This window comes from Drosophila persimilis, unplaced genomic scaffold, assembly GCF_003286085.1.
Source record: "Drosophila persimilis strain 14011-0111.01,24,50 unplaced genomic scaffold, DperRS2 tig00000232-arrow-arrow-pilon, whole genome shotgun sequence".
Taxonomy (NCBI): Eukaryota; Metazoa; Arthropoda; class Insecta; order Diptera; family Drosophilidae; genus Drosophila; species Drosophila persimilis.
Genome location: NW_020825307.1, coordinates 361,539 through 376,003, shown reverse-complemented (window position 1 = coordinate 376,003; position 14,465 = coordinate 361,539). Strand labels below are relative to the sequence as shown.

Sequence of the window (14,465 nt, the reverse complement as noted above, 5' to 3'; positions counted from 1 at the left end):
TTTCCATATGTATTCGATAGTATATTTATCATTCTTTGAGTGATAGAATTCGACAATCCAATCTGAGAAACAAATTCCATTAAAATCATGCCGTTATAGATGTGAAACGCACTGTATGCATATATACCATTATGGGAAGGGCAAGTCCAATAAACATATATACTCGTAATCAACTGAAGAATCCGAATCAGCGAAGTACACAAAAGTAAATATAAAGAATTTTTTTTTGTTTGTTTTTTTTTTATAATTTTTGATTTGATTGATTGCTTAAACTAAACTAATGTTACAAAACTAGTTGAAATCGTGTTGAATTTGTATTTATATAGACCGATTATATATACATATGTATAGGGGCAACTATATAAGCTAATGAATGCTACAAATTGTTATACAAATAAACCACAATTGAATCAAATATACTCGTACTCGCACTCGTATCCGTGGTCGTATCGACTTGTAGCAATCTAAAGATATTTGTGGAAAGCAAATCAATATGCAATTTGATGATCGCCTTTGTCCAAACACAGATGTGCCGACTACAGATAAAGATACAATACTGATGCTGATGCTGATGCGGATGCTGATGCTGATGCGAGACATCTGGGCCGCCATTGGAGCGTCTATTTTTAGGGGCAGCGATTAGCAGCCAATGGCAGGCCGGGCAGGCCAGGCAGGGCAGACCAGACTAGACCAGACCACTTGACGCTGCCGGAGCAGCCAGCCCGAGCAGACTGCCAGACAGTCTGTCTGCCACGGAGGAGTCGGATCTGGTAGTCAAGTAGTTGCGGTCGCTGTCATCGTATGCGTTTGCGTTTGCGTTTGCTTTGGATTGGGTTTAAATGTTCGCCACTCTGCCGCGATCCTTTCAGTCGATCGTTAGCCGCGACCGTGGTAGCAAGGATGAGCCAGATATCGCTGAAGGAACGCCGCCTCCTGCGCACACCCAAGTGCGCCCGCTGCCGCAACCACGGCGTCATCTCGTGCGTCAAGGGCCACAAGAAGCTGTGCCGCTGGCGCGAGTGCTGCTGCCCCAACTGCCAGCTGGTCGTCGATCGCCAGCGGGTGATGGCCGCCCAGGTGGCCCTGCGCCGCCAGCAGACAATGGAGGCCCTGGAGGCGTCCGCCCAGGTCCAGCATTCGCATCCAGCCACCGCATCCAGCAGCGAGGGCGAGGATTCCTTAGCTTCAACGTCGCCACCACCTGTACGAGCGCTACCTTCAGCAGCAGCCTCCACATCCTCCACATCCTCCACATCCACTTCCTCGTCAGCCACGCGCCAGGCACTGATTACCCAGAAAAGGATCTACAAGCAGCGACTGCGCAACCTGCAACAGTCCACGTTGCACATAACAGCAGCCATGGAAGGTTAGTAAGAGATCCCCGTACGATCGAACCCCTCCCCTCCACTCCCCACCCCACCCCATTTCACCCATCCCATCCACTTGCCCATCGGCCATCGGCCATCGGTGCCATGCGGTGCCAGACTGTCTGGCTCGGCGACGAGTAATTGGAGATCCTCTCCTGTCTGTCGGGGCACAGGAAATGACTGATTCCCTGCAACAACAACAATGGCAATGACAACAGCAAGAGCAAGTTATTAAAACTCGAGAAAAGAAACAATGGAAATTGGAAATTGGAAATTGGATGCCCCGAAGTGTGTACGCGTACGCACATTTTCAATCACTTGAGCTGTCCGTCCGAAAAAGTCACATTCTGTAAGTGGATACGCGACCAAAACGGAAAAACCTCTTGAGACAAAAACACAATGTGGCAACACCAACAAATGACTTCACTTCGTACCGTACCGTACTGTTATTCCGTCCTGCAGTCCACCACCATCTGGTTTCCGAGTAACTGCAGTCTCCAGTCTCCCGATTCGGTGCCAGGCTGTCTGGGCAGTGTGTCTGGGCCGAGGGCCGCTCAAATTACCCAAAAAAAACCCCGACCCAATAGAATCCGGGCGGCTGAACGAATTACGGCAATTTGTACTCCGTCCGTCACTGATAACGCCCCATTGCACCGTTACTTATTCGGCTTCGCTTCTTATTTGTCTCTTTCTAGAGTACAAGCAAAGGTTTCCCACGTTCAGTTCTCCGCTGATGGAGCGAATGCGCAAGCGACGCGCGTTCGCTGATCCGGAACTCAACTACGCCATGGAGGCGACGCTGGGCGGTAACGCCCTCTATGCCGCTGCCGCTGCTGCTGCTGCTGCTGCCATGCATCAATCGGGGCCGCCGCCATTCACAGCCTCCAACACCATCGCAGCCGCCGTCACGACAACGCCCATGCCGCCCGCACACGCCTCGGCGAAGAAGCCTAAGCTGAGCTTTTCAATTGAGTCAATAATGGGCATTAGCACGTAGCTAATTCTTAAAGCCAGGCGTCCTTTGTACATATTTAATAGTTAAGAAGTACTTTTTTTTGATTATAACTAAGTTTCTTAGGAAATAAAACCAACCAACGAATTGAATCTACGCGCCCCATTTTTGGTGCTGGCAAACTTGCAAACTTACCAGCACTGTCCACTCGCCACTCGTCAAAGCTGCTTGGGAGTATGCCCGCGAAACTTTGAAATATGATACTTTTCTGTACATTTTAACATCGAAATTCGTGCTGCCCTGCATCATTTATTCCACTGGATTGCATTTAAATCCGTTTCGCTCATTCACTTTCAAGCAATTTCTATATGGCGCGTACCACTCGGCTCTTTTTCTCTCTTCAAATCGGTTAAGGATCTCTTTCTTGCTCTTTTTGAATCGTGTATGAGTCGGTAGAAACAATGAGTATCATTCCATGCACAAAAGTTGCGGCATTAATTTTTATGGGCTAGCTTTAAGTGCCGTGAAAACGAGCAGAGTGTCCCGCAACATGGGCAACATTCTGCTTACCCTAGGGAAATGGATATTAGAGAATTGCGGGAAAGTTTGTCATCCCAGACTCTAGTTAATGCAGAAACTAGTCAGTCTCTGTTTAAAAGATATTTCAGCGATATTTTGAAGGTAATCAAATGCATGAATACGTCTAAAACAAATCAATTTGAGAAAATTTCTTTATAAAATATCTTACTTTTAAATTAAAGAAAAAGGGTATACAAAAAATGCCCATACTCCGGTTGATAAGCACAAATCTTCATTACCAGCAGCATTGACATAACAACATTGCGACTATTTGTTGACCCCTTATGCTTAAACCGTGTTTTAGTCAAAATACAATAAATGGGAGTATTTAAAAGTAGTTAGTCTTGCATAAAATTTATTCATCAATGGGATACAACTATGTGGGCAGGGCTGAGGGTTTAGGAAAGCCAACGCAATATCAAAATTGAAAAATAGGAACGATTATTTGCTTACGTTTTTTTTTGATTGACCTTTTTCGCTAAAACCTTTTTTTTAGAAAATAGGTAAATTTATCGTATAAACTTATATGGGCAGTGCTGAAAGATCAATATCCCCAGTAAAATTCGCCGGAATATCAAAAACGAGGAATATGTATAATAGAACTTGGATTCGTCATAATATTTACGGTATATTTTTAAAATGAAACGGTTTATTTCGGTATATTTCTGAGGGTCCGACCGTATTTATCGGGTTTTCTGATTTCTTGCCACCATTTCAAGCTCACAAAACTTGCAAATTTGATACTTTTCATTGTATTTCCTTCAGGTTAAGCATTCAGTTAATTCACCATCAAGTGCTAATTACATTAAAATGTAGTTAATATGTAGCATATGTGTAGGTAGCGTGTAGTTGCCATGTAAGAAAATTAATTTAGTCGAAATTGTTGTTTACAGGTTTTGCTTAAACCTTATTTTATTCGCAATGCTATAAAGAAGAAAACTAAAATTTAACCAGTCTTGTAGGAAATTGATTTAATAAGCGGATAAAACTATGAGCTCAGAGCTGAGGGTCTTGGCTAGCTGGTAACATTCAACCGAATATCAAAAACGATGGAATCTAATCGAACTAGAATACAAATAGTTCGTCAGTATATTTGCGGTATATTTTGAAATTTGTGACGTAGTTTCGGTATATTTCTGAGGGTAAGACCGTATATATGTTCCGCGGTCGCACTGTGGCCAATACAAATTTATCGCTTGGCGCACCATTTTTCGCACGGACGGCCAATGCCGTTATATTGATAAATGCAACAAAAGCAAACACAGCAATAACAAAAACAACAACTGTACACGCTGTTGTCGAAGAATTTGTCGAGCAAGCGATTGCCATTACCGCCGCCGCAGTTGCTACAGCGGAATTGTAGCGAGAGGCAGAACGGGCCAAGCTTTGATTTTCTTATTGGAACACATTCTACCGACCATAAACACACCCATATATACGCGAGCGCGCGCCAGGTACGACACGCACACAACCAAACCTAATATTTATTATGTACATGTATATACATATATTGCACATATAGGGATGGTGTAGATAAGTTTATTAATAAGTTTAAGTTTTCCACATTGGTTGTGTGCATGCGAGCGTTTCTCTCTTGATTTTTGAGGGTCAATCTTGTGTGTCCGTCTCACCAGAGCAGTCCGCGGTTCGCATCCGCAGCATTTGGGATCATTAGATAATCGGGAGGGAAGACAATAAACCCCCCAAACTAGCCCCATCTTCAAGGTGAGTTGCAACATCCGAGACGAGGAGGAATGGTGTTGCATTCGGCAAAGAAAAATCGATCGAGCTCTGCCAACTTGGAGGCTGACGGACGCTCTGCTCTTGAACTACATACACACACACACGGACACATACAGGCGACAACATTCTTATTGGGCCAAAAATCGAGCCACCCACCCCCCGCCGCTCCCAATTATCCACCTCACAGTGCGACGCTGTTTAGTGAAAGTGATTTGTGTGTGGCACGTTCAATTATCGCCAATTTCCGCCTAACTGTGGTTTTGTTTACTGCCTAACAACGGTTCACCGCACACCGTACACCGTTTATCGTTTTGCGTGACGCCCTTAATTGATTTGCGTGCACGTTTACCAAAGTGTGTCAAATGTCAGGTGAAGTGGCAATCTCCGGGTGCCGCGTTTTGTTATTATTTTCCAGTGCCCGAGGGAACAGACGGGGAGCGGAACGAAAGGGAGATTTAAATACATATGTATGCTATGTGACTTGAAGACCTGCAATATGCCTCACCCCATGTTATTCCACCATGCGCGACATTGTGAAAAGCCGACAATTGTTGCTCAGTAGAGATTTGTGTCTTGCTTTGCTTGAGCATGTGTGTGTGTTTGTGTGCGTGTGCGTAAGGCGTTAGCAGCTGTTTAGCATGTAATTAGCGATGCTCCGACCCTGCCATTGCCACTTCCATTTTCCCCACCTCCTGTTCTGACATTTCAATCAAAGTGCCAGCTGCCACGTCCTCTCCTCTCTCCTCTCTCCACTCTCCACTCTCGCCGCGGATTAGTTTCAATTGTTATCATCCCTATCTTATCCAGTTTTGATATATGTACATATACGCTCTAAACCCTCTAAATTCCCAGAGATTGTTAGGGTGTGGGTGTGGTGGCACTGTGGCATGTGGCTGCATCAAAGTCCACAAATATTTTGGAACACCATTGCATAAGAATGTGTGTGCCGAGCGACCCAAAACAAATCAATCTGCAAGAGGAAAGAAAGATCTAGACCCCTTCCAGACCGAAAATCCCTTCTTTGAAACGGAAAATTGTTAGCTTTTGTTGGCTTTTCTTTACAAAATCAGACATTGAAATTTTTGTTCTTTTAAATATATACTTCTTACAGATTTAATCAAATTCATGGTTTTCCAAATGGCATATAATGGATTCCAGATAATCCCCATTATTTCCAACCCTCCCTTTGGGTGTCTTCATGTGTCTTTCATACATATGTAAAATGATAGATTATATATATATTATTTCGATACTATCTACAATTATATTTAACCAGGCCTCTCTGTTTTGGTTCAGCTCTGAATCTGTTGCTATCCCTTACTAGTTTTCACTATATCGGAGCCCAGCCCCCACTGTTTTTCTTGGAAAAATGTCCCATATTTCAGCTGTTTCCACTCTGACTGACACTTGGAATGATCCTTCTGCTGTGTTCCTGTTCCAGGCAATCGTTTTGGGAGCTTTCTCTGGGTTCGCATTGCCAGTATCGTCCCCTATGGCTGGTGATATATATAAATTTGCATTTCACATTAAAGAAACATACATATATACACTATTTTTGGCTCTGCTGTGCGCCCATCAATCCCTAACCGGTTTCAAGTGCGTTCCGCTCCTCAAAAAACAAATCTTCGCCGAAACAAGTTCTAAGGTTCAGCCGGCTTCGACTGGCTTGTTCCTAAAGAAAACAACAACACCCCTCCCGCAAGAGGTACGTGTATATACATACATATATGTAAAGAAAACACATATGTTTTGTGCCATATACAGATATATAATCGCTAATACGAAAGCAAACATTTTGTGGGATGGCTGATTGACGCTTGATTTGAGTGCGCATCAGTTGTGCCACATTTTGAAAACATCCACACCAATATTCAGCCGTATACCGTGCGATATCTGGCCATTGTCATGTTTTTAATGATTCTTTGTCTTTGCCTTTGGTTTTTGCTTGTTTTTTGCCAGCTTGCATTACGTAACTGCCGTTTCAAAGTGCAAAAATTCTGAGATGTGAAGAACTTTGCCACATTTATGGATCTGTGGAAATCGGTATATGAACAAGCTCGGCCTAGGGACGTCACTGATAAGAGTCCCCCGCTCTGGCTCAAAGTCAAAAGTACAGGCTACTGATAGGGGATCGTGCGAGTATAGTAGCACGCGAAATATCGTCTGAATTAAAGCGTGTATACCATAAATCCTATTCGTACGTAATTCCTATTCAAACAAAATCCAAAATAAAGTGGTGCCTCTGAACAACTAAAAACTTCCACAGCGATAATGGGCTTTACGATTGTAACAGTGTGATAAGAAAATGATTCAAATTTGAATATCAGTTGTAAAATTACGCGCCCGAATGCAGCTGTCAGTTGGGGTTCGCGTCTCCGCTAAATGTGCATACGCACTGCCAGCGCGTCACTGCCGAAGAGCGGCAAATTTAACTGAACTGTTAACGGAAGTTGTAATAAGCGTGTAATTTGTATCTCTGAATTATATAAACTACGGACTTGGCAAACAAAGGCACCAATAAAGAGAGGCCAATAAATATATAATCTACTTATTTTATATTGATAAGCATACAATTTTATTGGGCAGCTTCTGCCGATAGCACAGAGAGAGAGAGAGAGAGCCGGAATGCCGACTCTTATAATTTATGCGAGTGTGTTATACTCTTATACATACACACCCTTCCACAGTCAGCACTTTTGCATGTGCCGAGAAAACCTCAAACCGTATTTAAGAAAGAACAAAAACAAAAACAAAAAAATATATGTATATCAATACATCGATATATCGATATATATTCAACATAACATTTTCGAATAATTTCAGAGAATAGAATGAGCCGTCTGTTAATTAACAAACCCAGCGCCATGCAACGTGCGGCAGCCACAATGTCTGGCAGGGCCGCCGCCGCCTTGCCACTTCGCCAGCCCTATCCCCAGCAGCAGCAACAATCAAAATTGACGCCCAGTGTCGTCATTCGACGCTGGAAATCGTTTATACATAGCGTTCAAAAATCCACAACAGCAGCGTCGGCAGAGCCAGCGGCAGCGGCAGCAGCAGCAGCAAGCATGACTACAACGACAGCGACGTCGCATCGCAGCCGCATTCAATCCGAAGCTTTTGGGGGTAGACATTCACCGTTTGACGCCCGTCGGTTAGTTGTCCCTCTTGTTGTTTGGGCCGTGTCTGAGAAGTGAAATACATTTTAATAACGAAAGTGAGAACTCCTCCACCTTCCGCTCCATAGTTCGTTCTCAACCAGCACCAAGATGCCAGCGAAATGTCTGCAACTGGAGAACATCAATCCGAACTTCATCACCATGGAGTATGCTGTGCGTGGACCTCTGGTGATACGAGCCGGCGAAATCGAAAAGGAGCTTGAAAAGGTGAGTGAGCTAGGCGCCTGGGGCAAGCGTGTATATAGTAATTGAACACCACCACGTTAAATGCGCCGCGCCGCACCGCACCGCACCGCACCGCACCGCACCGCGCCGCGCCGTGTCTTCCAATTTAATGGCCGTCAAAAGCCCGCATTTATTGTCTATCCAAAGTGTTAGTGTATTAGTGCGTTTGCGTTTGTTCGCTTTGCCGCCCTTTTCGTTACGCTTTAGTGGGCGGGAATTCGCTACCGAATCATTCACGAGCAACTGTCTGCATTGCGCCCACCTGTTAGAGGTGGGGGTTCGTTCATTTGTCGAAATTGGAAAAGAGGATGTGACTTTTTCGCTTGGAGGCCCCTCAAAAGTAAGCACCAAATTGATAAAGTCGTAACTAAATGTTCTTTATCTCAAAGAGGTATGCTTTTATGGGTGATAAAAGTAGTACCAAAATTAGAATGAACTTTGGAGTGGCATAAGGAGACTCGGAGAATAAGATATATCGTTTTATATCTAAACGTATGTGCTATGTAGTACGTGTGAATGATTGACGATGAAGAGCTTGCCTAATCCCCGCTTTTGCTTTCAAGTCGCGTTTCTGTGGATTTTGTGTTACATGTGTATGTACGTCCGTATGCATGTATGGGAAGTTTTTAATTATTGCTATACCCATTGTGCCGCTTTCAATTAAGTGCAGGCTCAATAGAACGGCCTTCAACTCCCTTAGCTTGTGCTTACATAACAAGCTAAGAGTGTGCGTAGGCGGGGAAGGGCTGCGATGCTGTTATCAGTGCGAAAAGAGCAAGAAATATCAAAACAGAGACAAAACATGCGCATAAGCTTTGACAGTGTGTGTGTGCTTCATGCCTCCCCACCCATTATGCTATTCCCTTCTCTTTGTAAACTTGTACCGTTTGTTTTGGATACTTTAAGCAAAATTCTCTTCGAAATATGCCCAAGCGACGGCGCACATTGACCCACAACATATGTATGTACATATGCATACATTTGTATGTATGTATATGCACACTTATACGCTTATGTACTATAAGATCCATTGTTTGCCCCGCGCTGACTTTTCAGAATTTGTATTTTAATGTCGCTGACAGCTTGTTCACGTTCCCGTTCCCCCCGCTCCGCCCACGTTGCGATTGATTTCCTTATACGCCGCCTAACTGATCTGCTTCGATTCGCCTTGTTTTTTGTTCTTTGTGCTTCTATCAAATTCCTTTCGGCCTGCTGCAGGATGAAGCAGAACGCTTTGGCCACTTGCCAAAACCATGCGGCGGCATGGCCCAGGGGAGGAGATGGTAATAGCCGACATTCTTATCATTTTGTCAGTTTGTATTCTGCTATGCGTCTTGAGTGCATTGAGTGGATTATGTGACGGATGGGGGGAGTCTCCCCATTCCCTATTCCCTCTGTCAAGGTCATAATACCCTGTGCCGAATAGGGCACAAGGGTATGTACATATGTACATTGTAGCTGTCTTGACTTTTTCGCGACTTCAGGTGTTTTAGGTATCCCACATTCGGAATGTCGGATTATCGGCTATCGTTCGTATCGTACTTGCTTTCACTTCCATTTGACATTTGGCTAATTGTTATTACATATTATTATTGTTATGGCTCGGTGCGATGCGATAAGATCGCCGATCGCAATAGCCTGTACGATTATATGACTCTGCCTTACGCCATATACAATATACCTGCTATATACGACAGCACATAATACTTATCAATTATATAGCAGCCACTTAAAACCCAACAAACTAGTGCAAATTGATTGATGGAATACGCCTGAAACTCGAGAGTGGAGAGAGGCCGCAGGTGGGGAGACTGTGCTACGTGCAATTACACACCAAATCCTATAGGTTTTAGAGAGGCAGCAGAACATTTACAATGAGAGACAGCACATTATTTAGTATGTACACCAAATATATAATGTATATGCACTTTACTCTAATATTTATATTGATATGGTAGACGCACTGCAACTCTAGCTATAAACAAACTTTTATTTCTAAAATCCCCCTCATTTGTGACGCCATTGGAATCGCACGACAGTCGTGGACACATACACATCCCCAACGTATTCGAGCCATCTACCTATATTGAACTCTGGCTACTTGGCAACACCTTTATCAGCAATTTAACGAAATTGAAAACAAAAATAAGGTTCGATAAGGAGAGGCAGAGATCTCCACACGAGCGTACGTTTACACTGGGCGAGTGTTTACGGTGAGGAATTTAGAAAATATATAGCCAGAGCCAGAGCCAGAGCCAGAGCCAGAGCATTCCCTTCATGGGGAACTTGTTGTGGGTCGTCGTGATGTGCTGCGAATTCCTCAATTATTCAATATTTACACTGACATGTACTGCTGGATGACGTCAACGCTCACTTGCAGCCCCACAATGCCCCCCCCCCCCCCCCCCCCCCCCCCCCCCCCTGGCCATCATTTTACATATCCATTACTGGGTCACTCATTTGAAAGCCCCTTCCCAGCAATTGTGTGGTAAATTGTCCATTCGAGCGGAGTGAAGCAACCCAAGCCGCCATCTACATGCATATAAATATAATGAATGCAGGCCCCGGCAAATGCCCTGCAAATTGTGTGTTAGATTGTTGACAATGTCTTGGCAAATTATTCCACCCTGTGTGTCAGGGCAGAACCAACAGAAGCGTTGTCATATGTCGCTATTAAGTAACAGGTTAAAGATATATGTATATATAAACATTTTATGTACATAGATAAGACTTGATGGGAATCCAAAAGAGAACAAGCTTTGCTTTCATTTCAAGGTTATTTAATAATGCGATTATTGTATCCGCTGATAATTATCTGCAAAAGGCACTCCACTCTTCACACGATAATTTGATATCGTATACCGATTAGTCCCAGGCACTCGATGAAACGTTAATTAGAAACGCATTGCAGTTCCATGGATGGGGGGAATCGTATCATAAATAATCAATGAATAAACACAAATCATCTGCAATTACGGGGTGAGCCAATTTGGATTGTGATTGTGTGTGTCTGTCCACCAATTGAACGTAATTTGCATGGCGAAGAGAGCACAAATTAAAAGCTCATTTGATACGCCTCGTGCACGGGCTGTGGCTCGGGCTGATCCAACATTCATTCACTCAGCAAACAATAATACCATAATACGTATAATTTCCCTTTCGTTTGATTGAATTTGATTGCAGGGTGCAAAGAAGCCGTTCGACCAGGTGATTCGGGCCAATATCGGTGATTGCCATGCCATGGGACAGCAGCCGGTGACGTTTCTGCGTCAGGTGAGGATCAGACTCGGAGAAAACTTTCCCAGGCATCCAGTCCTTAATATGGTTGGTTATCTGTTCATTCCTCGCTACAGTTGCTGGCCTTGACATTCGAGCCCCGACTGCTGGACTCGCCCGATTATCCCGAGGATGTGAAGAAACGGGCCCGCGCCATTCTTGCCAACTGCCAGGGTCACTCCGTGGGCTCGTACACGGACTCGGCTGGACTGGAGGTGGTGCGTCGCCAGGTGGTCGACTATATTGAGAAGCGCGACGGCGGAGTGCCCAGCGATTGGCAGAATGTCTATCTGACAGGCGGTGCCTCGCCCGGTATCAAGAGCATTCTCTCGCTGATCCAGTAAGTGGTGCCACATTCCAGGCAAAACCTTTTCCAATCAAACCTCTTACTTGCGTTGCAGCGCTGAGGTGGGAGGCAAGCCACCTGGCGTGATGGTGCCCATTCCTCAGTATCCACTGTACTCTGCCACCATTGCCGAGTATGGCATGGACAAGGTGGACTACTATTTAGAGGAGGATTCCGGCTGGAGTCTGAGCCGCAAGGAGCTGCAGCGCTCCTTCGATGAGGCCAAGAAGACGTGCAATCCACGCGCTCTGGTCGTCATCAATCCGGGCAATCCCACCGGTCAGGTGTTGACCCGCGATAACATTGTCGAGATCATCAAGTTTGCCAATGATAACGGGCTGATACTGCTGGCCGATGAGGTGTACCAGGACAACGTTTACGACAAAAACTCCAAGTTCTACTCGTTCAAGAAGGTCGCCTACGAGATGGGTGAGCCCTACCGCAGCCAAGAGCTGGTCAGCTTCCTTTCCACATCGAAGGGTTTCCTCGGCGAGTGCGGCATTCGTGGCGGATACATGGAGGTGGTCAACCTATGCCCCCAGGTCAAGGCCATGCTTACCAAGTCGATTACGGCTGCCCTCTGCAGCACCACCGCCGGTCAGGTGGCCGTCAGTGCTCTGGTCAATCCACCTAAGCCCGGCGAGCCCTCGTACGACCTATTCCAAAAAGAGAAGAACGCCACCCTGGCGGCCCTCAAGGAGCGCGCAGAGCTCGTCCACAAGACTCTCAGTAGTTTCGAGGGCTACAAGGTGAATCCCGTCCAGGGGGCAATGTACGTGTTTCCCCAGATCGAGATCCCACCCAAAGCGATCGAAGCAGCCAAGGCCAAGGGCATGGCTCCCGATGTTTTCTACGCATTCGAGCTCCTCGAGACGAGCGGTGAGTGGTGCACTACTGATGATGGCATCGCATCGATTGGGATCCGAGCTTATCTAATTTCTTTCCCTCTTTTATAGGCATTTGCATCGTTCCTGGCAGCGGATTCGGGCAAAAGCCCGGCACCTATCACTTCCGCAGCACGATCCTGCCGCAGACGGACAAGCTGAAACTGATGATGGAGAAGTTCCGTGTATTCCACGCTGATTTCATGAAGAAGTACAAGTAGATGGAGATGGAGATGGACACACTGCTTGTAGCCCTTCCCTAGATCCTTCCTCCTCCTCCTCCTCCTCCTGCCGCCTGCCTGTGTTAAGAGTGTCTGATCCCCCCACGCTAAGGATTATCTAGTTTTTTTTTGTTTTTTGTTACTATTATAATTGCTTATTATTTGCCATAGACTTCTACTGTGTCTCTGCTCTTCATTATTTTGTATTTTATATATCAAATATATAAACGTGTGAAATATGTACATACATACGATATGATATGTCTGTACTGCGGAACTGCATGAATCCACAGAAAGTGAAACTTTTTATTTTCAAACAAAATGTTTCTTCAGATTGATTCTTTGGTTCATTGATTCTTGCGATATATTTAAATAATGTAGGAGCAGTTGCACTGCCTTTTTACACATACATACTCGTATATATTACTCGTATATTATCAGAATATTGTAATACGTTTTAGCCTCAAAGGAAAAGAAAGATGTTTACTGTGGATTCATTCAGGTCTCTGATAGATGCTATATCTAGTAATACTCTATACTCTACAGACTTCCCTTCCATAACGATTTACTCTGTTCTATCCTTGGATCTTGTTCAGGTTTCGGCATCGCTGTTTTCACCATTTTAAGTAGTCGTTAACTAAAGTGTTGAATTTGCTGTAGCCAATCGTTCGTTTATAGAAAAGACAAGTGCGCCGATCCTTGATCGTGGAATGGAAACAAATCCAAGTGGTTTGAGGGGAGTGACAATAATTTTGTTGGAGCCAAAAAGTTTTTTATTACTTTCGTTGGCCGAGCGGAGAAGCATCCGGATATTGTTCTATAGAAAAGTTGTTTATCATATATTTATCCTATACGTGCATACTCGTTCATATACGTATGTGTTTATCCCCCGATTCGATCACGAATGCACATTATGTACATGTCCTTAAAAGTCATTACTATTCGTTAAAAGACAAGAAAACCAAAACATGAAACTATGAAATATATAAACATTACTATTGTTAAACCTTTTCTGGGAACTTTACTGGAACTGAAAGAGGATGATTTTAATTTATTGGATGACAACTTTGCGCCAAGTGATAGGACGGACCAACTGTTTAAATATAATCGGTCATATCCGATATTTTTATTCGAAAGCATACGGAAATTTGAATATAATTTTGAATAAAATAAAATCTTTTATTCATTTTAGAAATTTCTGCAGGTACATTTTGTATAAATCACGAAATTTCAATCGAGGGTATTATCGATTATATTCGATATTCACCTTCGCCGCATCACTGCGAAATCGATACATAAGTTCATTTTGGGTTTACAATTGCATATCAATGTTTTTTAATAGTTTTTTTCCTACAGCCTGACGGGCTTGTGTGTTCATAGCATCTAGCCTTAATAGTTCTATAGACACCATCTTTAATAGTTGTATAGCAGCCAGCTTTAATGGTTCGACAGCAGCCAGCTTAAAGAGTTTAATAGCGTTAACCCATTATAGACCGCTCCTAAACGGCTCGTGCGGTTTTGATGAAATTTTGATGTTTGCTTTGGAGACAATAGTAGCACCTGTGCAAGCACCTAAGATATAGCCTGGCTATTTAAATACCAAAATGCTCTTTTTTGGAAACATGTTACTGTTTTTCACAAAGTCTTAAAATCTATGTTAAAATATCGCTGTTCATTATATTTCTATTGCACAAAG

The 14,465-nt window shown here is 44.0% G+C and overlaps 2 protein-coding genes across 2 annotated transcripts; both read left to right on the top strand.

Annotated features, from left to right (window-relative positions):
- Positions 1 to 900: 900 nt before the first annotated feature.
- LOC113565934 (doublesex- and mab-3-related transcription factor 2) lies at positions 901 to 2,364 on the top strand. The gene is made up of 2 exons (XM_026989293.1): positions 901 to 1,366; positions 2,063 to 2,364. The coding sequence occupies exons 1-2, from the start codon at positions 901 to 903 to the stop codon at positions 2,362 to 2,364; spliced, it is 768 nt and encodes a 255-aa protein (XP_026845094.1).
- A 1,800-nt stretch (positions 2,365 to 4,164) lies between these two features.
- LOC6604509 (alanine aminotransferase 1) lies at positions 4,165 to 12,784 on the top strand. The gene is made up of 7 exons (XM_026989325.1): positions 4,165 to 4,352; positions 7,465 to 7,792; positions 7,886 to 8,024; positions 11,226 to 11,315; positions 11,396 to 11,658; positions 11,720 to 12,543; positions 12,621 to 12,784. The coding sequence occupies exons 2-7, from the start codon at positions 7,473 to 7,475 to the stop codon at positions 12,767 to 12,769; spliced, it is 1,785 nt and encodes a 594-aa protein (XP_026845126.1). The 5' UTR covers positions 4,165 to 4,352; positions 7,465 to 7,472; the 3' UTR covers positions 12,770 to 12,784.
- The last annotated feature ends 1,681 nt before the right edge of the window (positions 12,785 to 14,465 follow it).